Source organism: Ranitomeya variabilis, chromosome 2, assembly GCF_051348905.1.
Source record: "Ranitomeya variabilis isolate aRanVar5 chromosome 2, aRanVar5.hap1, whole genome shotgun sequence".
In the NCBI taxonomy this organism is placed as follows: Eukaryota; Metazoa; Chordata; class Amphibia; order Anura; family Dendrobatidae; genus Ranitomeya; species Ranitomeya variabilis.
This window is the reverse complement of record NC_135233.1, coordinates 237,651,824-237,679,155: the sequence shown is the minus strand read 5'-3', so window position 1 is coordinate 237,679,155 and position 27,332 is coordinate 237,651,824. Positions and strand designations below refer to the sequence as shown.

The window sequence follows — 27,332 nt, the reverse complement described above, 5'->3', positions numbered from 1 at the left end:
GGGTGTTGTGAGGGGAAGATACAGTAGGGTCTCTGTCAGGGGTGGGATCCTGACAGAGGCTTGGCATTGGAAAGAACGTAACGGGTCCGCGCCAGCTCCGGGAAGCGGCGGGGCTCAAGAAAGGACTAGAAGCGAGATAGATTGTGCTGAGTGAGAAACGAGATCAAGCGATAGGAGAATACCAGTAGGAGTCGTGCTGTAAGACCGAAGCAACATCCTACTGAGGCGCAATACCGGTGGCCGGAACGCCGAGGGAGTAGAATAATATTCAGCTTCAAGCAATACTCCAAACCGCGGCAGGACAGTCAGTTTAAGGCGGGCTGTCTAACACACATCACCTATGCAGTCTTGGGAGGCAATTGCGGGAGAGGGGCGTCTCTAGGGTCCCGGAAGAACTCCAGGCCTACCCGACAAACGGGTGCCGTCCCAACCAGAACATCGGGAAAGGACGGAGGATTAGCAGAACATCATCTAATTCGAGTTGTGAGGGAACATCAGAAACAGACACAACAGTTGTGGGGTACTTTCCGTAAGCACAGCAGGGAAGGACTACAACACATAGCGCTAAGAAGGAAGGCACCGATTTCCACCTGTGAAGTGTACTCTGGAGGTGCCATTGGACCGGCCGGACTTGCGCAGCCTGGTGAACCGTATTCTGGACTGAGGACTCAGAGATCTCCAGTAAAGAGGTAAAGAGACTGCAACCTGGTGTCCTCGTTATTTACCGCGACCTGCACCCACAACTGCACCGTTACAACACCACTTATTTCACCGGACGTCCCCCACTGACGGACAGGGCCACGGACCGGGTCTAGCCACCGTGACAACCCCAGAACTGAGACCTAGAGGCCCGGCTCCGGGTACCCCTCGGCCCTGCGGCGGTGTGGGGGCGCTCCGCAGGTACTCCATGGACAACATTTTAGGGAAATGTCTATATAAATTTATCTTTATAAAAATTATTTTTATGTCTGAAGAGATTGAGTGAATTTCCTGAAATTCCTATCAGGTTTGATTTGTCCGATTCATCCTAAAATTTGACTCAGAGCGAATTGATTAATCACAAATTGAAAGTGTTCCAAAGCTCTGAAAAGATGTGTGTAAGGCCACGGTCACACTATCAGTATTTGGTCAGTATTTTCCATCAGTATTTGTAATCCAAAACCAGGAGTGGGTGATAATACAGAAGTGGTGACGTGTTTCTATTATACTTTTCCTCCGATTGTTCCACTCCTGGTTTTGGCTTGCAAATTCTGATAATGTGAGCGTGGCCTTAGGGTATGTTCACACGTTCAGTATTTGGTCAGTATTTTACATCAATATTTGTAACCAAAACCAGGAGTGGGTGATAAATACAGAAGTGGTGACGTGTTTCTATTATACGTTTCCATGCCTGGTTTTGGCTTACAAATACTGATGTAAAGTACTGCCCAAATATTGAACGTGTGAACGATGCCTGAGGCTGCTGAGTGTTCGTCAGGAGACCTTTGATCAGTCTGTGCTCGGATCATATTTGACAGACATCACTTGTCACAGGCAACCTACAATGGACACTGGTGTGATGATTAAATACTAGTAGTTTGACACAGAAAATACAGCAATATTGGGTGCGGCACTTGCAGACACTGCACAGATGAGATGCAAAACATTAGTGTGGTGCCTCGCTAAATTGTTAGAGACTGAGCTAGAATAAATTGTGGTGTGGTATCTGAGTCACAGATCAAATTTGCCAATGGAAGTCTGTGGGTCCGAGAGAAAAATTCAACAGCTCCAAGATACCACCCATGTGCTGTCCCTTTCTCACTGACTTGCTTGAGAAACATTCGTTTGTTTTTTTAGACAAAAAAACCTGATTAAACACTGATGGTAAAAACGGACACATTGATGAAAATCTGATCCAAAACACTGATGATTATTGGGTCTTTTGTTGCATAAAAAAATCATGACATCTGTATGAGCCCTATCTGGATATAGACTACACTAGAATGATAGTGGTGTGGTGTTTAATGCTGATAATTTGATGCAGAAAAAAATAAAGCAACATTGGGTGCAGCACTCACAGACTGCCCAGTGACAGAAGCAAAAAAAGTTAGGGGCATCCAGTGCTAAAGTGTTACTTCACTTGCACTCAGAGGAGACTAATTAAGGGTTATTCCCCAAAATCAAGTTATCCCCATCCATAGGATAGGGGATAACTTGCTAATCATTGGGGTCCCAACAGCTGGGACCCCGCTGTGGCAACAATGTTCTCAATGTCCATGTACATTACTATTGAAACAGAACAGCAGTTGCAAATTACATGCAAACGGGTAATGGTGGGTGACGATCAGCAGCATATTCCCCATCACCTCACATATGCACTCCATACATTGTCTATGGGACTGCCTGAAAAAGCTGAGGTGTGTACTCAGCAGTCCCATAGACAATGTATGGACATGCACACCTCTGCTCCATTTAGGATGGGGCTGCAGCGCCTTGCTCTTGGGTTCGAAAGCTCTGATCTTGGGATCGCTGTGGGTCCTCCATTGATCAGCAAGTTATCTCCTATCCCGTTGATAAAGGATTATTCCCAAAAACCAAGTTATTCCTTATGTCACAGTTAAGTGAATGTGATTGCAACACTGGCAGCAGCTGCTCCCTGATTGACACAGTGTCAGTGGCTCCTATCTCTCTATCAATTTATTGTAATGGAATCTATCTCTTCTTATCTCCTTGTCCATCTGTATTCTTTGTACTATGTATCTCTAAAAGTACCGTCACACTCAGCAACTTTGCAATGAGAACGACAACGATCCGTGACTTTGCAGCATCCTGGATAGCGATCTCGTTGTGTTTGACACGCAGCAGCGATCTGGATCCCGCTGTGATATCGCTGGTCGGAGCTAGAAGTCCAGAACTTTATTTCGTCGTCAGGTCGGCGTGTATCGTCGTGTTTGACAGCAAAAGCAACGATGCCAGCAATCTTTTACATGGAGCTAACAACCAGCGAGAACAATAAGTGAGTCGCCGTTACGTCACAGGATCGCTCCTGCATCGTTCTGGAGTTGCTGTGTTTGACGTCTCTACAGCGACCTAAACAGCAACGCTCCAGCGATCGGCTCGTAGTCTATATCGCTGCAGCGTCGCTGAGTGTGACGGTACTTTAAGTCCTCTCTGAGGTCCTCTCTGTTATCCACATTTCCCACAAAATAGCAGCAGCATCTTTTGCTTGGGCTTTTATAGTGGCTGAGTTACCATTGACTTAATCTGAATTGAATTAAGAAGTTTTCGGCAGCATTGATACCATGACCAGGACTTGATCTCTACCTCCAGAAGTAAGACGGTGAATATTCTCGTTGCCCAACCAGAACTCAGTTGCTTGATTACCAAATCCTCTTTTGTAGGTTTCCCAATCCTGGTAGAAGTCTTCTGAACCGTCAACTCGTCTCTGAAACACCTGAAAGAGAGGTAGATTTATTCATCTTCTTATCCAAACTAAGATCAGAACAGCACAAGGAAAATCCTGGCTTTACAGCCAACTATTATGATTGCCTACAGTATGTCTATGGATTGTAACTGGCATTGGATGACTAAAAATCCCAAAGGAAGTGTGAGGCAGTGACCGGGGTCATATGCGAGGGTCGCTATGTGTCCCCAGGATGCGCACACAAGCATATTGAGGCAGCGGGAGTGCATTGCAGTCACAGGTGTAGCTGTAATTGCAATGCAGAATAAAAGTAAGTGTAGTCTTGGACAAGCTATTTGTCCAGAGCAGATTTAGGAAAACCAGCTCTGGGCTTTTATTTTTTAAACGGACCACAGGATGGCAGTGGGGCAGTCCATTTACCGGGGGGTGGGTCTTCCATGTGGCATGCGGCCACAGGTTATTGTAAACTCCCTTGCAGCAGAGGGTTGAGTGTGTCAGTATCAGAGTGGAGTTTGCAGCGAGCAGAGCAGTCGGCTCTGCAAAAGCTCAGCCTGTGTGAGAGTAAACAGAGCCCAGCAGAGCAAACTACTGACACCCTGCAGGGTGATACGATGGTGCAGTCGCCCTCGGCAACCGGACACATTTATGGACTGTCTCGTTTCCCGGCTGCGATCCGGAGGATACCGTGTGCTGTACACTGTGTGAGTTTTTGACATTAAACACTTTTGCTGTGAACTTTCCCTGTGGTCACTGCCTGTCACACTGCACCAACCCCGTTGCACTACAGAAGTTATATAAAAAAAGATAAGTTTAGCAATTCCAGACCTTGAACAAATTGTTTTAACATAAATGTCTATAGACTCAAATCTCCTTCTGCAGGACTATCATTGCCCAATTAGGTCCTCGCTTGCCCTTTAGATGAAAGGGATCAGTAGCCAAAGGGTTTTATGAAAATAATGAAGATATACACTCACCGGCCACTTTATTAGGTACACCTGTCCAACTTCTTGTTAACACTTAATTTCTAATCAGCCAATCACATGGCGGCAACTCAGTGCATTTAGGCATGTAGACATGGTCAAGACAATCTCCTGCAGTTCAAACCGAGCATCAGTATGGGGAAGAAAGGTGATTTGAGTGCCTTTGAACGTGGCATGGTTGTTGGTGCCAGAAGGGCTGGTCTGAGTATTTCAGAAACTGCTGATCTACTGGGATTTTCACGCACAACCATCTCTAGGGTTTACAGAGAATGGTCCGAAAAAGAAAAAAAATCCAGTGAGCGGCAGTTCTGTGGGCGGAAATGCCTTGTTGATGCCAGAGGTCAGAGGAGAATGGGCAGACTGGTTCGAGCTGATAGAAAGGCAACTGTGACTCAAATCGCCACCCGTTACAACCAAGGTAGGCCTAAGAGCATCTCTGAACGCACAGTGTGTCGAACTTTGAGGCAGATGGGCTACAGCAGCAGAAGACCACACCGGGTACCACTCCTTTCAGCTAAGAACAGGAAACTGAGGCTACAATTTGTACAAGCTCATCGAAATTGGACAGTAGAAGATTGGAAAAACGTTGCTTGGTCTGATGAGTCTCGATTTCTGCTGCGACATTCGGATGGTAGGGTCAGAATTTGGCGTAAACAACATGAAAGCATGGATCCATCCTGCCTTGTATGGAGCATCTTTGGGATGTGCAGCCGACAAATGTGCGGCAACTGTGTGATGCCATCATGTCAATATGGACCAAAATCTCTGAGGAATGCTTCCAGCACCTTGTTGAATCTATGCCACGAAGAATTGAGGCAGTTCTGAAGGCAAAAGGGGGTCCAACCCGTTACTAGCATGGTGTACCTAATAAAGTGGCCGGTGAGTGTAAATGTTACATTAATATGATTGTCTGCGGTTTTACATTGATTCACACTCTTGTAAACTCATTGCTGCCCAACCAACCTCCATTACTGTACAATTATTTTTAAACCAAACCAAAGTCAATTTGGATAAATTCTTGAATACTCAAAACAAGACAATCCTCCTAAAGTCTGAAAACATTGGATTGCCAATATTTACTCTACTTTTACCAATTTTTTTCATTCTTCCCCGATTACAGACTATCGTGAACACATTTCTTTCTCTCCCCTCTTTTCTTCTGTCCTTACAGTCATTTAAACATTTTTATAACATCTTATACCTTCTACTTTCTCTACATATCGCTCGTCTTTCCCTTTCAAAAATTGCATATTTGATCTTTTTTTTTAGAGCTTTAAATATCCAAATGATTTTAGAACTGTTTCCACACTGAGGCCACATAAAAATCATCAAAGTCATCTGAAAGTGCAATTGTAAACTTACTATCCAACCTCCTTCATCCGTGATCATGTCACACAGCACCATCAAAGGTTGCATGCCATCTGGATATATTGTGTACCAGCCGCTGAAAATAATTCCTTGGTCCCTCAGCTCCTTACAGTTCTTTGCAGCTACAAAATAAATGGGAACATGCATGTTCATATATATATATATAAATTTTTTTTTCCTATGTTACTCTGTTTTATCCAACTCCTAACAGCAGCACAATAATGGAGAATTTCTGCTCTGTGTGCTTGTATAAAAATGTAATATATGGGCGATAACAGCTCATCAAGTGTTGATTGTCTTAGATAGTGAGTGAATTTCAGGAAATTTCCTTCTCTCCTGAAGGTACATCACATGGAGATGCTGATGAAAGTTGCATAGTGGCCATAGTCCCTAGTCAGAGCTCAGAGTAGTTTCAGAATTATTTGGAATCGCTTGCATGCGACCATGTAGTAAAAGCCATGTTGGCCTATTTGCCTGCATAGCCCTGGGAAGAAGACTGCTGGAATACCAAAAGGGAAGGTGCCCTTATTGGAAGTGTATGAACAAGGACCTGCAGAGAATTGGCGTGCTACATCGCAACATTAAATGGAGAAAGACTTTGTCAGAAAACTGAAGCTACTTGATTTTTGGGTCAGACAAATTGAAATTATGGCAAAAAGTGATCAGTCGCTTAACTGGTGCAAATAAAATCAGAAGAGCCATATTATGGGGTCTGTCTGGGTTCTGTTGTGTGTCAATTAATAGAACAGAAAAAAAAGTTCTGCTGTGCGCATTCTTTTGTTCTAAAAACTGACACATAACATGACCAATATGGACCCCATAATATCAATGAAGCCCCTCTGCTTCCATGTGCATCAGCTACGCAACTGATCCATTTAAGACACGAAATTTGTGTGCTCCAAAACTGAGTCAGTACAGTATATTTTATAGTATGTATTGCAGGAAGAGTCACCTGAAAGCATCCCCGAATATTCTGTAACAGGTCTCACTCGTACAAAGCATTCTGAATTAAATAATATACAATGTGCTCCTCAGAAAATGGAGCTTTGAAAAAGCCAGGATGCCCCTGTAGAGATGGAGAGGATGATGTTGCACCTCTTTGGAAACCCTTGTTATAAATGTATGAAAATGTACTGTTCTATATGTGTTATCCTCCTGGAGCCTGCAGTGTCTGTTAGTCAGGCGTGACAGGGTTAACTGTAGGTCTGGCCCATAGTTGGGGAGGGATAATAGGGACCAGTCTAGCAGTTCTTGTTTTTGTAGTTAGTGATAGAAAAAGGAAGAAGAAAGGAAACCCTCTGAGGAAGGCAATCATCACCTGATGTGTGTGTATGTGAAGAAATCAGGAAGAGAGAGACAGAACAAGAGAATTCCATTGGTGGCATTGTACTCCTTAAGCACATACGTTGGGGGACCTATGGTAAGAAACTTCTAAGAAGGGGTCTCTAAGGGACATTTTGGAATGCCTTATTGTTGTGCAGACTTCAGGAGCTGCGGTCAGGCCGGGTTCACACTTGCATACAGGGGCTTTGCGGACGGCTGCATACTTCTTCCGTGAAGCTCTGCCAACTTCCGCACTTCTGCCGTTTAGGTCCGCCTACTTCTGCATGCGTCCTGCGTACCTATCTTTAACATTGGGTACGCAGGACATGTGGATGAATGCAGATGCATCCGAATGCGGCGATTTGAGGAGTGCGGCGACCGCACGGAAAGGCAACATTTTGTGTTTCCGTGCGGTCGCCGCACACCTCAAATCGCCGCATGCGGACGCATCTGCATACATCCGCATGTCCTGAGTACCCAATGTTAAAGATAGGTACACAGGGAAACGCAGGACGCATGCAGAAGTGGGCGGAGCATAGGCTGAGCTTCACGGAGGAGGAAGGGAGGAAGTACACAGCCATCCGCAGCCCTCCTCAACGCAAATGTGAACGTAGCCTCATGTGACTGTTAGTACAAAGGACGTCAAGCTGGTGTGGTTTCCTTATTGTGGGATCCAAAGGGACTGGCGCCAATCACAGCGCACGCTACACTGTGGAGTGTCCGCAACGGAAACACGACTGCACATTCCCACCGAATCAGGACTCAGTTTTTCAGTAGCATATCATGGCGTGGCATAAGAGTACCTCACGCACAGCTTCTGCCCCAAAGCCACATTACACCCCCACATCGGAATGATAAGTTAGGAGCAAGATAACTGTCCCAATGTTCAGCCACATCAAAGATCTGCAGAAAAGGCAAAATTGCATGTGTATTATGTCACTATCGATCAGCACTTCCATCATTGCATGTTATGCAGCTAATTACTCATACATCAAGGTATGAAGAGTATTTTTTGGGTTCAGATTGCTCATTCTAAGAGGAGTTACAATAGAATATTTGTGGCCTCTTTCGAGTGAATTTCCCCCTATGATGAGGACATTTAAAAAACCGAGAGTAAACATTATGTACCAGTTGCACCTAACCTCAGGTCAGCCGTGAGCTATTGATACCGAAATGTCTGGTCACCCAGTAAATTAATATCTGCAAAGTCCTTATCTTACCTCGAAATAGTTCACCTTTTTCTCCTTTGCTTCCTAAGAAAAGATGACAATGAGTAATTGTGACAATATGTATGTAAATGGATTATTGGTGCCATATAATTTCCTAGGTCTATAAAAATGAGACTTGCAGGCTCGGCACAGATTTGATGGGTACTGACTGTGTCCTATGTAGCAACACAAGCTGACTCGGATATTGAGGTCAGGCCCATCATATGCATAACAGACACAGACCACAGATAAGAATAACCCTTTATCTAGAAGAAAGTAGCCATGTTTTTTTTTAACCCCTTATGACCGTCAATACATCTTTTTACTGACCTGAGATATAAGAGAATAGCATCCCCATACAGGTGACATTCCAGCAGCTGTCGACTGTACACTATTATTATTATTATTATTACTACTATACTATATTATTACTATAGCTGACACCTTGCTGTATCAGCCACGAGCAGTGCTGGCACTGTCCATATCTGTTTAACACCTTAGTGACTATGTGAGGTGGCCAGGGTGGTAGTCATGGCGTTGAGCTGCTGTGTTCCCACACCCTGGCACCCCACAAAGGAAACATAATGTCCCATCAGCTGTGTGCGATAGGTGCAAAGTAGAACAATCACATTTGGCTCCTGGGTTCCTTCTGCTTCTGTATTCCTAGTTCCAGCTTCTGGATTCACACAAACAGTTCCAGACTCGGTATTCATGCTTAACTGTTCAACTTTACTTGAACACAGGGGTTTTAACACAGATGCAACACAATTCACCTTCATTTGCATTTCCTGAACTCTCCCTGCATTCTCTAGCATCTCTCGTCCCAAAGACGCTCCTTTCCCTCCTGCAGCTCTCGTGCCCATAGGTCCACCATCTTCTATCATTCCCCCATCCGGTTTCTCTTGGAAAAGGTAAAAGGCGCACTCAGTTCTGCCTAGTCCCGGCCGTAGGCCCCATCTCTTCTCAGAATGATTACTACACTGTATGGTGACCGCTCGCACGCTGCCCTTTCTGGGGTCCTGCACCGCCTCAGCAGTCTCCAGCCCAGGGCAAAGTTTAAAATGGGGCCCCAAATGCTAACATATTGCTAAACGAGTGTGATCGACAATAATGAAGTCGTTGGATGCTTGTTTCCCAGCCTCTTTCCACCGTCTGAGAAAGAATGAACAGACGGGGACAGAACGATCACTAATAGATCACTAACAGATCACGATACAGTATCATGTTATCAGCAGCACATCTACAGTTTACACCGGCGACGTCCTGCTGAGAACAATGATTTTTATTCCGGCATAAACAATCCAATCACCCAATGAATATGCAGCATTTTGCTTGTTTAGTATAATACACCCCATAGTCCTCCATATATTATAATGTGCACCACAGTCCTCCATATTGTAAAATACACACCGCATAGTCCTCCATATAATATAATGTGCCCCATAGTCCTCCATATAGTATAATACACTCCTCATAGTACTCCATGTAGTATTATACACTTCCCATAGTCCTCCATATAGTATAATACACTCCTCATAGTCCTCCATATATTAAAATATACTCCTCAGATCTCCATATAGCATAATACAATCCTCACAGTGCTCCATATAGTATAATGCACTGCCATAGTCATCCATGAAGTACAATTCACTTCCCATAGTATAATGCACGGTCCCATAGTTCTTCATATAGTATAATGTATTCCCCATAGTCCTCGATACAGTCTAATTCAGCCCACATATAGTATAATGCAGCCACCACCCCACAGAGTATAATGCAGCAACCCCAGAGTATAATGTAACACCCCCTCAGAGTATAATGTAACCTCCCCATAGAATATAATGCAGCCCCCCATATAGTATAATGTAGCCCCCCCATAGAGTATGATGCAATCAACCCTTATAGAATATAAATATAATACAGCCTCCCCCATAGAATATAATATACCCCATAGTATATAGCACAGCCCACATAGTAGTATATAGCACAGCCACTTAGTATATAGCACAGCCCACACAGTAGCATATAGCACAGCCCACACAGTAGCATATAGCACAGCCCACACAGTAGTATATAGAACAGCCCACACAGTAGTATACAGCACTGCCCATAGTAGTTGTGCAGCACTGCCCACACAGTAGCATACAGCACTGCCCACACAGTAGTATACAGCACTGCCCACAGTAGTATACAGCACTGCCCACAGTAGTATACAGCACTGCCCACACAGTAGTATACAGCACTGCCCATAGTAGTTGTGCAGCATTGCCCACACAGTAGCATATAGCACTGCCCACACAGTAGTATACAGCACTGCCCACAGTAGTATACAGCACTGCCCACAGTAGTATACAGCACTGCCCACAGTAGTATACAGCACTGCCCACAGTAGCATACAGCAGAGCCCACAGTAGTATACAGCACTGCCCACAGTAGTATACAGCACTGCCCACATCCCCCCTTCCCTCCCCTCCTCTCTCCTCCCGAGAATGGCCGCACAGTCCAGTTACAAAAAAACCCCCCAAAAAACACAAGCTCCTTACCTCTCCCCGAGCCCGTGCTGCTCCCTGCTCCTGTGTCGGCGGCTGCCGCCGCACTGCCTGACACACAGCGAGTGCGCGATGACGCGCACCCGCTGTGTCAGAGGCAGAGCGGGGAATGATGGGAGAGGGAGCGTCAGGTGATGCTTTCTCCTCCATCATTGCTTTGAACTGTACCGGGAGACGCCGGTATAGTTCAATGCGGCGGGGGAGTCGGCGCTGGCGGCAGGCGGGCCCCCCTGCCTCACAGGGGCCCCATAGTGGCTGCATGACTTGCCGCTAGCTGGGGGCCCCTGGAGGAGTGGGGGCCCCAGGCAGCTGGCTGGTCTGCCTGCCCCTAACGCCGGCCCTGCTCCAGCCCCAGCACTAATCCATCTTCCATCTCCTGTTGCTATCTCACTTGCTCTGCTGTTAACCAGGAAGTTTCTCCACTATATCTCACTGTTCTGCATTACACACATCTGTAACTCCACCCAGCCTGGAAACCCCTTATTCCAACTAAGGCTGCTTTCACACATCAGGTTTTTGCCATCAGGCTAAATCTGGCATCGCGCCGAAGCAACGGATCCGGCATAAATTGTGAAAAACTGATGCAAAGGATCTGGTTTTCTGCCGGAACCGTCTGGTGGATTCGGCAAAAAAACTGATCTATCCAATCCGTTTGGCATCCTTTTTTTTTATCCGTTTTACGATGGATACGGTTATTAAAAACACCCATGGGAGGCTCCCAAACGTGATTGGCTACTGAAAACCTATATATACATTGTACCTACAGCCCATCTTTGACAGGTTGTAGAGGAGCAAGTTGTGAAGATGGAAGGCGTTATGGCGAACATTCTGAAGATTTTCTGTGGATTTTACTGTTGAGGTGAATAGTTTGAAAGCGATTGTTCTGGAGAAAGAGCGAGAGAGACAGCAGTGCATCATGCGTCTGCGGTGACTGCGTTTTGAATTCACCCAATAACATCACAGAGAATGAATGACACGTGGGGTTTATTCTACTTTACACATGGAGTTACGAGGAAACCCCGAGAAGATTTTCAGCTAAGCGGAAAACTTCAACTTGTTGGTGGAGCGGATTGGACACCTCATCGCAAGAAGTGACACATATTGCCGCTTCTCAGTTTCACCGGAGGAGCGTCTGATGGTGACTCTCAGGTAAGCCATTTTTATTGTATCTCCTACAGTTAAAGCTGACTTATTGCTGGTATTTTGTACTAATGTTTGCTTTTTTTTCCCTCAGATTCCTTGCAACTGGAGAATCCCTTTCTTCACTACATTTTCAGTTGGGATTTCGACGATTTCGGGAATTGTGAAGCACACCTGCCGTGCACTGTGGGACTCTCTACATGGTGAATTTATACCAAATCCCACATCGGAGAGTTGGCTGGAAATAGCAGAAAAATGTCAACAAATTTGTCAGTTTCCCAATTGCTTGGGTGCAGTGGACTGGAAACATATCCGCATTGTGAAACCTGCTCCATCTGGATCTGAATTTTTTAACTACAAAAAATATTTCTCTATTGTGCTCATTGCCATCACCGATGCAGAATACAAATTTATAGCTGTCGATATTGAGGCCTATGGCCACTCCAATCATTCCCAAGTTTTCAAGGTGTCTGCAATGGTGCGTAATCTCTATGGAAACACCTTCCAATTTCCACCACCAAGACCACTCCCTGAAACCTCTGGGCCACCAATGCCATTTGTCTGTGTTGGAGATGAAGCGTTCCAACTCTAAGAACACCTGCTTAAACCTTACTCAAGTAGTTTGATTGACGCCAACAAAGAGAGTTTTTAATTACTGCCTAACACGAGCACGCAGAATGGTGGAGTGCGCTTTTGGGATTTTAACAGCAAAATGGTGAGTTCTGTTAACCGCTATCAACCTGAAGACTGACACTGTTGACGAGGTGGTTAAAGCTTGTGTGGTCCTGCACAATTTTGTTATATGAAATGATGACAACTTTGAAGACACCACATTGCATGATTATCAGAACATTACTTATAGAAGTTCTGTGTCAGTTTCCACAATGAGGGACAAATTTGATGAATATTTTATTTCACCTCAAGGAAGAGTAGACTGGCAGGATGAGAGAGTTTGAACAATTAGTCTTTACCCTTGTAACCCAAAGTATTGTACCTGGTTGGGTTTTACCCTATGTATTGTACCTGTTTTTGTTTTACCCAAAGGATTGTACCTGTTTTACCCTAAGTTTCGTACCTGGTTGGGTTTTACCAAAAGTATTGTACCTGTTTTACCAAAAGTATTGTACCTTGTTTTACCCAAAGTATTTCACCTTATAATTTAATAAATGAAACACAAAGTTTTTAAACCCCAAAATTGTTTTATTTACAAATTATATACAGAATTTTTATAAATTTTAAAAGTGTGGGGTGGAGATAATACTGGAGGGGCTGTCAGATTGGGACACTTCGACACTGGGAGTGGACAGAGGATTGTAGTGGTGGTGACGGATCAGGAGGAAAAACAGAAGGTGAAGGGGTGGAGAAAGAAAGAGAATGTGTGGACATAAAAGCGGGAGTAGTGTTGTTATTTTGGAAGGTTTGAGGGGTGGAGTGGAGGGATTGGGAGGCAGAAGAGGTGGTGGGTGGAGAAGAGGGTTGTGTTGGGGGCATGATGGCTGTGGAAGGAGACTGGTGGTAGTGGGCAGGGAGTGGAGGTTGTGTAATAGAGTGCAGGGTTGCGTATGTCACCACGGAACAGACAGACCAACTGTTGAAGGGGATTTATTAACAGGGGTAAAATTCTCCTCGCAGGGAGTAAATGGGGTTAATAGTCAAGTAAAACAGTAAACAGTTAAGCGGAATCAAAGGGTTAACGAGTGTTCTTGTAACTTATCAGCCCAGGGAGGTCCTGACTGGAGGGTCCTTTTCCCAATGTGGATACAGTCACCAGCAGGGCTTGGGATCCTGAAGTCTCTTCTGTGTCTCCTGGAAGGTCCGGGGTTAAGTCTCTCTGCAATCTGTTCTTCGCAAAGTGAAAGTGAAACCAGGAAATAGCACAGTCTAGTCGCTTCTGCAAGAGCCTCTATGCACCAGGCTGACAGTCTCCCTGTATTAACGCTGTCACACACACTCTGGGTAGTTACTTATCACACTCAGGGATTCTTTGCTTGTCACTGCGGTCACCAGGGATTCTTTGCTTGTCACTGCGGTCACCAGGGCTGCACAGTCACTGTCTCTGATTCTGGAGGCTTCCAAATCTACACCCTCACATCCAGCCGTCACTCTGGTGGGTATCTCAGCCTCAGTGCCCTCACGGGGAGCACTCTGTCATGGGGAGCGCGGCGCTGCAGCCTGCTTTCTCTCTGGCACGCTGTCGCCTCTCTGGCGCGCTCTCTCTCCCGCACTTTTCTGACCACTCCCCTCTCTTTTCCCAGCAGTCAACCTGTCCCCTCTGTCCAGGGCAGAAAGTCTTCCCCCCAACAACCCAGCTGTCTGGCTAAGTGGTTCCAGGCAAGGAGCAGGGAAAGCAACCTCCTTACATTCCCCCTCTCTTAAAGCTCGCCATTCCACGGGCGAGGACTCTTCGTGCTTCTCTTTGTTCTTCGGAGGGGAGTCAGATACCTGCGATTCTCGCATCTCCTTCTGCCTTTCTTCTTGTAGATACTCCAAGACTAAATGGTTTAGGAGCTGCTCATCAGTCAGGTTGAGATATGCTTTCTCTGCGTCATCAACAACTGCTGTCTTCTTCTTTTTCTTCTTCTTCTTCTTAGCTTTGCCACTAGCAGATGTCTGCGTAGATGATTCATCCTCCTCCTTGTCGTTATCGGAAACTTTAGGGACTTCTTGTTCAGGCTCCTCAGTTTGGGGGCTTAGTACACGCAATTCTTCTTCATAGCTCCCCCTCTCTTTGACAGGAGCATTCTTGTCAAACCTTGAGTCAGATGAATTAAGACCATGCAGGCCGGACTCTTTGTCATCTGCGCCGGGCTCTGCGGGCATCACTTCCCAGGTATTCTCAGCCACACGCCCTGTCTCACACAGCTGCTCCATTTCCCTTGTCCGATCAGGAACTGGTGAGCTGACAGCCAGCACATTCTTCACCTCAGGGGACGACATCAGTGGTTCCTCCTCCTCATCGGCTCGGACATTGAAAACGAGTGTCGCAGGAACACTTGGCACTTTCTTTCCTTCTTCAGGAACTCGTGCTGGACAGGGTAGTAAAGCACTTTGGTGGTCTTCTCGAGAGAACGTCACTTTCTTCCTGCCGGTCTGAGTCTCACCAGAGATGCTTGACACCTTCTCCACCTCTCCTTGGTGTCCGACATTGTGGTACTGTCTTGTCCTAGGTGGAACTCTTCTCTTCCTGCCGTACCATTCCCTCCAGGGGCGACATTCCCTCCAGTTAGCAGGACCCTCAGAGGGGTGAGCGGATCTCTGCCACCGCTCTTCTCGGGTAGGGCAATTTATGGACATGTGTCCCACCTTTCTGCACGTCCAGCACTCACGTCTGCGTCTGTCTGGAGGGCGCTTCAGTTTGGATCGTCGACCTCGGCAGGGGACATCTCTCATCTGCGGTTGCTCTTCATCCCAGGATACGGAGTTACACTCTGGGGCCGCCACCGAAGCCTTCTTTATGTGGCGCACCTCTCCTATATCTCTTTCTGGCGGCTTCCGCACGTTACCTCGGGATACGCCGCTGGTCCCCAAAACAGCAGTAAGGGCTTTCCCCAGACTCTCAATCTCCTCCCAGATTCTTCTTATCTTCAGCTGGGAATCCCGGGTCCACATTGCCTCCTCTTCATTTTGACTGGATGCTCCGCAGTTGTAGCATCTAGGCAGTCTTCTTCGCCGAACGGCACTAGTCTCACTTTGGAGGGTGGTTTCTGCAGCAGGGATCTTCTTATATTCAGCCACCTCCTCACGGACTCGCTTAAGCTCCTTCTTCAAGTCTTCTACCCATTGAGGGGCTGTTACCTCCCTGCTCCATACCTTTCCCACTGGCACTACCACCCCTTGCTCTTGCTCGCGTGTGCGTGCCTCACTCCCGACCTCAGAGAAAGTCATATCTAGCTTTACACGCATGCGCTCTCGCAGGGCCTGTTTCATCAATACATCTCGCAAGCCTGTCACCAGTTGGTCTCGCACTACAACGTCAATTGACCCCACACCTATGCCGTCCTTCCGTATAATGGCAGTATGAAGCTCCTGCAGTGCGTTCATATATTGCGTCACGGTCTCCCCCTCTCTTTGTACCCGGCGGAACAGTCGCATGCGCAGCTCCCCTACGTCAGTGGGGTCCCCATGCGTCTCCTCAAGTATACGTAATACTTTGTCCAGGGTATCTCTCGCCTGGGGGGGTCTTAGCATAACAGAGTCCCGTGCATCCCCCTCTAGGGCCATCACAGCTATTTCCGCCTGCAGTGCCGGTGTCATAGGATGTATCCGCATCATCCCTCGGATGCGCTCCGTCCAACCCCACAACATGATATTACTCCCTGAAAATTTTGGTAGGTTAGCTAACATGGCTCCCAGGGAGATGCTAGACCTGGGGCCTCCCTCAACTGCTTGGTCTGCCCCTTCCGTGCTACCGTGTGACATCCTGCCGACAACGCCAAGTGTAATAGAATGCAGGGTTGCGTATGTCACCACGGAACAGACAGACCAACTGTTGAAGGGGATTTATTAACAGGGGTAAAATTCTCCTCGCAGGGAGTAAACGGGGTTAATAGTCAAGTAAAACAGTAAACAGTTAAGCGGAATCAAAGGGTTAACGAGTGTTCTTGTAACTTATCAGCCCAGGGAGGTCCTGACTGGAGGGTCCTTTTCCCAATGTGGATACAGTCACCAGCAGGGCTTGGGATCCTGAAGTCTCTTCTGTGTCTCCTGGAAGGTCCGGGGTTAAGTCTCTCTGCAATCTGTTCTTCGCAAAGTGAAAGTGAAACCAGGAAATAGCACAGTCTAGTCGCTTCTGCAAGAGCCTCTATGCACCAGGCTGACAGTCTCCCTGTATTAACGCTGTCACACACACTCTGGGTAGTTACTTATCACACTAGGGATTCTTTGCTTGTCACTGCGGTCACCAGGGATTCTTTGCTTGTCACTGCGGTCACCAGGGCTGCACAGTCACTGTCTCTGATTCTGGAGGCTTCCAAATCTACACCCTCACATCCAGCCGTCACTCTGGTGGGTATCTCAGCCTCAGTGCCCTCACGGGGAGCACTCTGTCATGGGGAGCGCGGCGCTGCAGCCTGCTTTCTCTCTGGCACGCTGTCCCCTCTCTGGCGCGCTCTCTCTCCCGCACTTTTCTGACCACTCCCCTCTCTTTTCCCAGCAGTCAACCTGTCCCCTCTCTCCAGGGCAGAAAGTCTTCCCCCCAACAACTTAGCTGTCTGGCTAAGTGGTTCCAGGCAAGGAGCAGGGAAAGCAACCTCCTTACATTGGGCAGGGAGTGGAGGTGCAGGTGATGTGGTTGGGAACTGGTACGGGGCAGAATGCTGGTACGGGGCAGATTGGTGGTACAGGGCAGATTGGTGGTACGGGGCAGATTGGTGGTACGGGGCAGATTGCTGGTACAGGGCAGATTGGTGGTATCGTATAGGATGGGGAGGAGGGACAGTGGCGGGAGGGGAACCAGGCGGTGGAGGGACTACTGGGGCGGGTGGAGGGGCTTGGGAGGTAACATGCGTTATGGCAAACTGGCAGGCTTGCATTACATGCATCTGCTGGTCAGGAGATAGCTTGTCTATGCGCTCGAGTACTGCCTGGAAAAAGGAGTGGTTTGTCGAGTTACTTGCATCTGAATGCATCATATCCAGACGTGTGTGCAACTCAAGAATACTGTTGTTGAGCAAATTAAATCCTGCAGTCATTTGGTCAGACAACAGTTTGAGACAGTTCTGGAAGGCTGCATTCAGATGCAAGAACTCGGATGCATAGCTCTTTTCCTGACCCCTCTGGCGCTGCCGCCCAGAACCCACAGTTGTTCTAGAGGAGGCAGTAGTGTCAGAGGGGTGGGGTAAAGGAAAAGCTATATTCTCACCAGCAGCTTCATGTAACGAAGTCTGTCACGATGCCCCAGCAGGGGTGGATGGGACCGAGGGATCAAACCCTAAAAAAAGTGTTAGACATGTAAACATTTTTAATTAAATGTGGTGGGTAATATTTACCTTCTGCTCACCATCGTCGACCGGAGGAACGACAGGGCTCTAGCATATTTATATTTGCTCCTGCGTCCTCCCGATCCACTCAGGGCCTGCATCTCTTTCTTGATTTCCTTGTTGAAGCGATCCCTGATTGATCGCTTTACAACTTTTTCACCTGTAAAGTGAAAGCACAAATTGGTTAGTATACAACACATTACATCCAGCAACATAACTGAACTGTGAATACTTACGTGCTAGATTCTGGGCCCGAACATCGAGGTCCTCCCAGTTGTCCACAAGTTGTTGGCATACTTGCTCCCAGAGCTGCCGGGTCACACCAAGATCTGCGTGGAGGTGGTCCAGCATGTTCCACAGCGGCTCCTGCTCTCGGATTAGATCGATAAGGAGGTCGATATCTAGTCTGGCCTCCTCACCGTCCGAGTCAGGAGCACACTGTGAAGCCTGTTAAAAAAGACAAAAAACAAAGACATTAGACTAAAAACAACATAAAGTGGAAATAAAAACAAAACAAAAAAAGAAACGTACTTACTCGATGGCGACCGGCCTGACGCTCATGCCGACGACCCTGGGAGGTGCTTTGAGGACCTCTAGATTGAGCCACAGAATCAGAAGACTAAAAGAAAAAAAAATTATGTGCTTGGATGTAGGCTATGTGTTGTGCATACGGTGATGTCTGTAATAATCTGTTTTTGTGTTGTGTGTACTGTGATGTGTGTGATAATGTGGTTCTGCAATGCATGTAACCTTACCAATTGCGAGCCCACTTCGGATATCTCTCCACCCCTTACGTCTCCTTCTAGAAGCACCTCTTCTGCTGCAGCTTCCTGTTATACGAAAGTGATACAGTATATTAATAATATATATAATATATATGTATATATATATATATTACGTCAACATCGCCAAAACTAAAAAAAAAGTGAACATTGCCAGAAAACCCCCAAAAACCATTTATTTACCTCACAGCGCTGACGACGCGGGAAAGGGCTCCCAGATGAAAACATGGCTGTAGCTGGCTGGCTTGGCTGCTGCCTGGCTGGTCTGGAGCAGGATCAGCTCTGGCTCTGGTGGCAGGTTCAGCTCCTGCTCTGGTGGCAGGTTCAGCTCTGGCTCTGGTGGCAGGTTCAGCTCTGGCTCTGGTGGCAGGTTCAGCTCTGGCTCTGGTGGGGTGGCAGGTTCCGCTCTGGCGCTGGTGACAGGTTCAGCTCTGGCTCTGGTAGCAGGTGTTCTCTGTGTTTTGCTGGCTGGTAAATGGATGAGTAAAGGGCTACTTGGCTGGCTTTATATCTGTTTCCTAACTGGGGGCTGGCCAATTGTATCGGAGCATGCTCAGTTTAAAAAAATGGAATCTGACTCTGGATCCGTCAATTGCTGGATCCGGTGCCCATAGGCTTCCATTGTAGCAAAAAGCCGGAAGCGCCGGATCCGGCGCTATCTGGTTTTTCACCGCAGACAAAAAACGTAACTTTGTACGTTTTTTCCAGACGCCGGAAAAACAGTTTTCGCTGGATCCGGCGAAAGACAGATGAAACGTGAGGCCATCCGGCGTAATCCGGCGCTAATATTATTATTATTATTTATTTATATAGCACCATTGATTTCATGGTGCAGTACATGAGGAGGGGTTACATACAAATTTCAGATATCACTTACAGTAAGCAAACTAGCAATTACAGACTGATACAGAGGGGTAAGGACCCTGCCCTTGTGGGCTTACATTCTACAGGATGGTGGGGAAGGAGACAATAGGTTGAGGGTTGCAGGAGCTCCAGTGTTGGTGAGGCAGTAGCTCCGGTAGTCATGAGGAGGCAGCGGGGTCAGTGCAGGCTGTAGGCTTTCCTGAAGAGGTGGGTTTTCAGGTTCCGTCTGAAGGATCCGAATGTGGTTGATAGTCGGATGTGTTGGGGCAAAGAATTCCAGAGGATGGGGATATTCGGGAGAAGTCTTGGAGGTGGTTGGGTGAGGAGCGAATAAGTGTGGAGGAGAGAAGGAGGTCTTGGGAGGACTGGAGATTACATGAGGGAAGGTATCGGGAGATTAGTTCAGAGATATATGGAGGAGACAGGTTATGGATGGCTTTGTAGGTCAGTATTAGTAAATTGAACTGGATAGGCTGAGGGAATGAGAGCCAGTGAAAAGATTTGCAGAGGGGGGAAGCAGAGAAGTAGCGAGGAGAGAGATGAATTAGTCGGTAGCAGAGTTAAGGATGGACTGGAGAGGTGCAAGGGTGTTAGCAGGGAGGCCACATACAAGTCTATGAGAAAAAACAGAAACGGCGACAGCTTTCGCCGGATCCGTTTTTTTCAAAAATCGCCGGATTGAGCCTCACGGCAAAAACCTGATGTGTGAAAGCAGTCTAAGCTTATTCTAACACTCTCATTCCCTATCTCTATGGCAAGTCAATGTAAAGTACATTACAATATAATAACATCAAGCAACGATAACAATGTACATAAAACTTTATAGAGCAGCATATATGCAATGCCAACATGGTCAAGAGAGGGAGAGGCACATGGCGGCCTCTGTCACTCCCCTTACAGCTACATCATATAAATGGTTAGCAGAGTGTGGGGTCTCCTTATTTATCCCCATCGGCACCCTGAGATCAGGATTGTGTGGTCCTGATGTTTGCCATGGCAATTCATGGCCAAATAGTGACCTTAGAGTCTGACGGCTACAGTGGCCTGTTCAAAAGTTAGCAACATTTAGGTGGTAAAAATACACTTTTTCATTCCTATCATGTCACTTTGCATTCATTCCGAAAAATTAAAATACCATCTATAGAAAATGCTATATGTACAGATGTTAAGCAATGAATTCACAGTATAGAATTACTGTACTTAAATTTATCTTTATTAAAATCTAAACACAGCATTCAGTGATGATATAAAAGAGGACCACTACCACCAATTAAAAAGGAAAAATTCCAGGAGGTGCCTGTACCTGTCACTTTGCTAGACTATTCCTACCTACCAGTGGAGGTTGGCACCCTACACCTGCGCAATGGTGCCCCCTCTCACCGTCGACTCTCCCTTCTAGTCCCTATCCAGCCCTAATAGGGTCTGGGAAAGAGGAAAGGAGATAGGATATTGTTCAAGACAATAATTCACAATTAGATGTGAGGAAATTGTGTTATTCTTTCCACCCACAAAATTGATAAGGTGCTAAATGCCCAAAAAAAGGTTGATAGGCCAATAGAAAAAAGGTCCTTAATCTATCCCCTGCCGGACAGCGGAGGTTGGCACCTAAAGGCCCCGTCTCACTAAGCGATTTACCAACGATCACGACCAGCGATACGACCTGGCCGTGATCGTTGGTAAGTCGCTGTGTGGTCGCTGGGGAGCTGTCACACAGACCGCTCTCCCCAGCGACCAACGATCAGGGGAACGACTTCGGCATCGTTGAAACTGTCTTCAACGATGCCGAAGTCCCCCCTGCAGCACCCGGGTAACCAGGGTAAACATCGGGTTACTAAGCGCAGGGCCGCGCTTAGTAACCCGATGTTTACCCTGGTTACCAAAAAAAACAAACACTACATACTCGCCTTTCGGTGTCCAGGTCCCTTGCCGTCTACTTCCTGCTCTGACTGAGCCGCCGTACTGTGAGAGCAGAGCGCAGCGGTGACGTCACTGCTGCGCTCTCACTTCTCACTGTACGGCCGGGAGTCAGTGAGAGCAGGAAGCAGACGGCAAGGGACACCGAAAGGCGAGTATGTACTGTTTTTTTTTTTTGGTAACCAGGGTAAACATCGGGTTACTAAGCGCGGCCCTGCGCTTAGTAACCCGATGTTTACCCTGGTTACCAGTGAAGACATCGCTGGATCGGTGTCACACACACCGATTCAGCGATGTCAGCGGGGCCTCAACGACCAAAAAAAGGTCCAGGCCATTCTGACACGACCAGCGATCTCGCAGCAGGGGCCTGATCGCTGGTACGTGTCACACATAGCGAGATCGCTATGGAGGTCGCTGTTGCGTCACAAAACTTGTGACTCAGCAGCGATCTCGCTAGCGATCTCGCTATGTGAGACGGGGCCTTTAGATGATAAACAAATTCTTGGCGCCCCCGCTCCCGGTGGCTGTCCCTCCTTTCCCTAGGAAATCCAACTGTGTGTCTATAGGGAACAGTAAATAATGGGCAGTGAGGGGATAGAAAGATAAATATTGTCTAGCATTGGTATAGAGCAACGATATGAGAGTATCTCCAAATCATATTGCACCGTCCAAAAAATTATACAGTGAGCTCAATATGTTACAAGGTGTAACTCCACTGAATATTAGGGGACAATTATAAACAGTCTCAATGGGAACCTATTCAGATAAATCTTTTTGGCATTATTTAGCCAATGTTCCACATTTCATATTGCACCACCCCAAGCATAAAACAGAAAAAGTCAAAATTAATCAATGCCAAATACAACTCTGCCGTACATTATGGGTGCACACTTGATTATCAACAGATGAAAATTCAAGAAAACTAAGAGCTCCAAGGGACACTCGACGCGCTTCAATTAACATGCATCATACCATGCACATCATGGAGGGGGATTGTGCCTCATGTGCCTGAGCTCAAAACCCCGCTATTATGCCGGTCTTTAGCACAGTCTTCATCAGCTAAGAAGCCTCTTTATACTTTTTTCACTCCTGATGAACCTTGAAAGGGGAAACACGTAAGTGACAGGTACAGGCACCTCCTGGCATTTTTCCTTTTTAATTGGTGGTAGTGGTCCTCTTTTATATCATCATTGAATGTTGTGTTTAGAGATTAATAAAAATAATTTTAATTACAGTAATTAATTCCTGAAAATTACCTGAAGGGTTAATAAACTACCTTACAGCATTTTTCAATATGTCAGGAGATGCTGTTTTTAAAATGGTCTCACTTTTGGGGGTTTCCCAATATATAGGGCCCCTAAAGGCACTTCAAATCTGGATAGCTCCCTACAAAATAAATTCTGTAAATTCACTTGAAAAAATGAAACATTACTGCTCCATTTTTAAACCTCATAAAATGCTAACAAAATGAAATAACATTTTACAAATGGTGCTGATTTAAAGCAGACACGAGGGAAATGTTATTTATTAAGGTTTTTCTATGGTATGACTATCTGGATTAAAGGGATAATCATTCAAAGTTTGAAAATTGCAATTTTTTAAAAAAAAATTCTGATATGTTTTGTGTTTATTTACAAAAAATATCGACTGTAATTTACCATTATAATCTACTATATAATTGTCTAAGGGTCACTTCCGTCTTTCTGTCCTTCTGTCTGTCTGTCTGTCAAGGATATTCATTGGTTGCGGCCTCTGTCTGTCATGGAATCCAAGTCACTGATTGGTCTCGCCAGCTGCCTCTCATGGCTGCCGCGACCAATCAGCGACGGCCACAGTCCGATTAGTCCCTCCCTACTCCCCTGCAGTCAGTGCCCGGCGCCCGCTCCATACTCCCCGCAGTCACCGCTCACACAGGGTTAATGGCAGTGGTAGCGGACCGCATTATGCCATGGGTAACTCACTCCGTTACCGCCGCTATTAACCCTGTGTGACCAAGTTTTTACTATTGATGCTGCCAATGCAGAGTCAATAGTAAATAGATCTAATGTTAAAAATAATAAAAAATAAAAGATCATTATATACTCACCTTCCGCGGCCTTTCCCGCTTCTCGGGACCCTCCGGTGACCGCTGCATGCAAGCGGCAGGTTCCGGTGGCAAGGATGGTATGCGAGAAGGACCTGCCATGATGTCACGGTCATGTGACTGCGACGTCAGCACAGGTCCTGCGCGAGAAGGACCTGCCATGGCGTCACGGTCATATGACCGCGACGACATCACAGGTCCTGCGCTCATACCAACCCTGGGACCGGAAGCTGCCGCGTGCACCGCACACAGGCGACAGGACTACAAGGGGCCCTCAGAAGGTGAGTATATGTTTATTTTTTATTTTAAGTCTGTATACTACGTGGCTCTGTGCTGTATACTACGTCACTGCAATATACTACATGGCTGGGCAATATACTGTTACTGGGCAATATACTACGTGGCTTGGCAATATACTACGTGGCTTGGCAATATACTACGTGGCTTGGCAATATACTACGTGGCTGGGCAATATACTACGTGGCTTGGCAATATACTACGTGGCTGGGCAATATACTATGTAGCTGGGCAATATACTACGTGGCTGGGCAATATACTACGTGGCTGGGCAATATACTACGTGACTGGGCAATATACTACGTCGCTGGGCAATATACTACGTGGCTGGGCAATATACTACGTGACTGGGCAATATACTACGTGGCTGGGCAATATACTACGTGGCTGGGCAATATACTGCGTGGCTGGGCAATTGTTGTGAATTCTGCTCTTGGGCTCCCTCCGGTGGTTATAAGTGGTAGTGCTGCTGTCTCTGGATCGCACCATTTATCAGGTGTGTCCACTTTTTGTAATTCTGACTGGGCTATTTAGTCTTGCTTGACCCTTTAGTCAGTGCCAGTTGCCCATTGTTCTTGAAGGATTCACATCCCTGCCTGGTCTCTTCTGCTTTGCTGTTCATTTCAACAAAGATAAGTTCTGGCCTTGATTTTTTGCTGTCCACATGCTGTGGGCCTTATTGTTCAGTTCTTTTCCATGTTTTTGTCTAATCCAGCTTGGTCTGTATAATGATTTGTTTAGCCAAGCTGGTATCTCTGGAGATGCAGATATGCCCTCCATATCTTTAGTTAGATGTGGAGATTTTGTATTTTCTGTGGTGGATATTTTCTAGTGTTTTAATACTGACCGCATAGTACTCTGTCCTATCCTTTCTATCTAGCTAGAAGTGGCCTCCTTTGCTAAATTCTGATTTCAGTCTGTGTATGTTTTTTCCCTCTCCTCTCACAGTCAATATTTGTGGGGGGCTGTCTATCCTTTGGGGATTTTCTCTGAGGCAAGATAGTTTTCCCGTTTCTATCTCTAGGGGTAATTAGTCCTCCGGCTGTGTCGAGATGTCTAGGGAGCGCTAGGTACATTCCACTGCTACTTCTAGTTGCGGTGTTAAGTTCAGGGTCTGCGGTCAGTACAGGTACCACCTTCTCCAGAGTACGTCCCATGCTGCTCTTAGGCCACCAGATCATAACAGGCAATATACTATGTAGCTGGGCAATATACTACGTGGCTGGGAAATATACTACGTGGCTGGGCAATATACTACGTATTCTAGAATACCCGATGCGTTAGAATCGGGCCACCATCTAGTATATTATAATGTGCCACGAAAAAACAGTTTCAAAATCACTGGTATTTGTTGAAGCGTTCAAGAGTTATTAACACATAAAGTGACACTGGTCAGATTTTAAAAATTTGGCCCGGTCACTAAGGGGTTAAGCCTAATTTTTTTATTCTTATGTTAGAAGTCTGCATGACGTAATCTTACCTTTCTCTCCGGTTAGTCCTCTGTCTCCTTTTTTCCCTGAAGTTCCCTGGTCACCTAATAAAGAAAAATACCTGATGTAATACATAAAAGTCTGTAGAGAAGTGATGCTTTCCCTCTCCGCCTGATAGAAGCAGAATACAAGTAGGTGACTCCCAGATCCATCTATATGCCAGTAATATCTTGAATTATGCACAGAATTGTAGCATTTGTATTACTCCTGACTGGAGGTTATATCATCGTACGGTAAAATGCTACATCCTTATTGTGGTGCCATTCTCATATACTTTAGATTTTGCATAGATTGCTGATGGATCTTATATGGATCCCATGCCATGTGCCATTTTCAACTTTGTTCACATCTTTGAGGTGGAAAAGTTGTTCTGCCATCTACAGTACATACTCTGTTGCTTTGGCGGGACAACTGTTCCTCATTACGTGGCTACACTAGCGACTATCAGAGGACTATCTATTATCCTAATTCAACAGCGAACTATGCGGATGCAATCCATCTTTTTTAGCACTGCACAGAAGACCATGAAGACATGACAATGGGAGCAAAGCAATAGGGGCAACGGGTCCTGGGATGATCACTTCATCTCAGATTGGCAATCATCATTGATTGTAAATATTTCTTCCAAAAGTCGAGGTCCAGTTGAAATGTCTCTACAACAGAAAGACACAGCCCCTAATAGAAATTCACTGCCTTTGAGTTTAAAATGAACCTCTGAAAACATACTTCTCCAAGTCCATACCCACTATTGATGAATCTGCTCTCACCAGATAATCATTGATCACCCACTGAAACCTTAGCCTTAGACAGAAAAATAACTTTAGACCACCAAAACGTAAATTGTCCCTAGAAACATGTATTGAGTTTGTACAACAGGATTTCAGTGAGATAAAACAAGGTAGACTATACTGCACTTCCAGTTTCTCTTTTACTGACCAGCAAACACCGAGTTCAATTCTACAGAACAAAACTCTAATCATTACACTGGTAAACAAACGGGGTGCCATTATCATATTAAACAAACACGATTATGTCACAAAGGTCAATAACCAATTGAGTAATACTCTGATTTACAAGAAATTACCACATAACCCCACCACGGCGGTTCAGTCCAAGATCAATAATATCCTGGAACACCACTTATCCAAACACACGAGATACAAAAAACATAAAAAACATCTGATTTATTGATCAATAAAGACCCAGTCAGTCATTCTGTTTTTTAACACACTCCTTAAAATTCATAAAAGATTAGAAAAACCTCCCGGTGGCTTCTACTGACTCATATTTACAAGCCGTTAATACTCATTCACTTACAGACTCCCTACACTTATCACTGTCCCCGCTCTCCTCTTTTCGCAGTCCTGATCTGGCTGTACACCACTACATTGACACTCTCAGAAGCACCCTTGACCAAGTAGCGCCCCTCACCCTAAGAACCTCCAAACACAAAGTAAGGCCAGTTTCACACGTCAGTTTATTTCCAATACAACCCAGTACCTGAGATATCCGTGTCCGTGTGTGTAGTTCGTGTGGCACACAATTGGCAACCGTGTGCCACCCATGTGCCGCATCAGTACCACACGGATAGCGGACGGGGAAGAAGCGCTACAGTAAGTGCTGTTCCCTGGTGGCTGGTGCTGAAGACGACTCTCATCATTCTCCCCTGCTCTGCCGGCGATCGGCGCGAGCAGAAGAGAATGATGAGAGTTATCGTAAAGTCCGAACGATGACAGCAGGTGGGGGCTTTTGAGACTGTTACCCCCATCATCTGACACCTGCTGCCGCTAATAACAGTGACAGCAAGAGCAGATGATCGGGGTATTCCACAGCCGCCGCCTGCGATCTAACAAAATAAATGAATGAAAAACCCGACGTGGGTTCCCCCCTATTTTCTTTAACCAACCAGATAAAACTCACAGCTGGGGGCTGCAACCCTCAGCTGTCAGATTC

The 27,332-nt window shown here is 46.2% G+C and overlaps 1 protein-coding gene across 2 annotated transcripts in view; it reads right to left on the bottom strand.

Moving 5' to 3' along the window:
• LOC143805197 (ficolin-1-A-like) overlaps window positions 1-27,332 on the bottom strand; it is a 100,076-nt gene that overhangs the window by 18,110 nt on the left and 54,634 nt on the right. For both annotated transcript variants that reach the window (XM_077284175.1, XM_077284176.1), the window contains 4 exons: window positions 25,370-25,423; window positions 8,295-8,327; window positions 5,746-5,873; window positions 3,304-3,433 (listed from right to left, as the gene is read on the bottom strand). In XM_077284175.1, coding sequence (XP_077140290.1) covers window positions 3,304-3,433; window positions 5,746-5,873; window positions 8,295-8,327; window positions 25,370-25,423 — 345 coding nt within the window. The remainder of the gene's footprint in view (window positions 1-3,303; window positions 3,434-5,745; window positions 5,874-8,294; window positions 8,328-25,369; window positions 25,424-27,332) is intronic.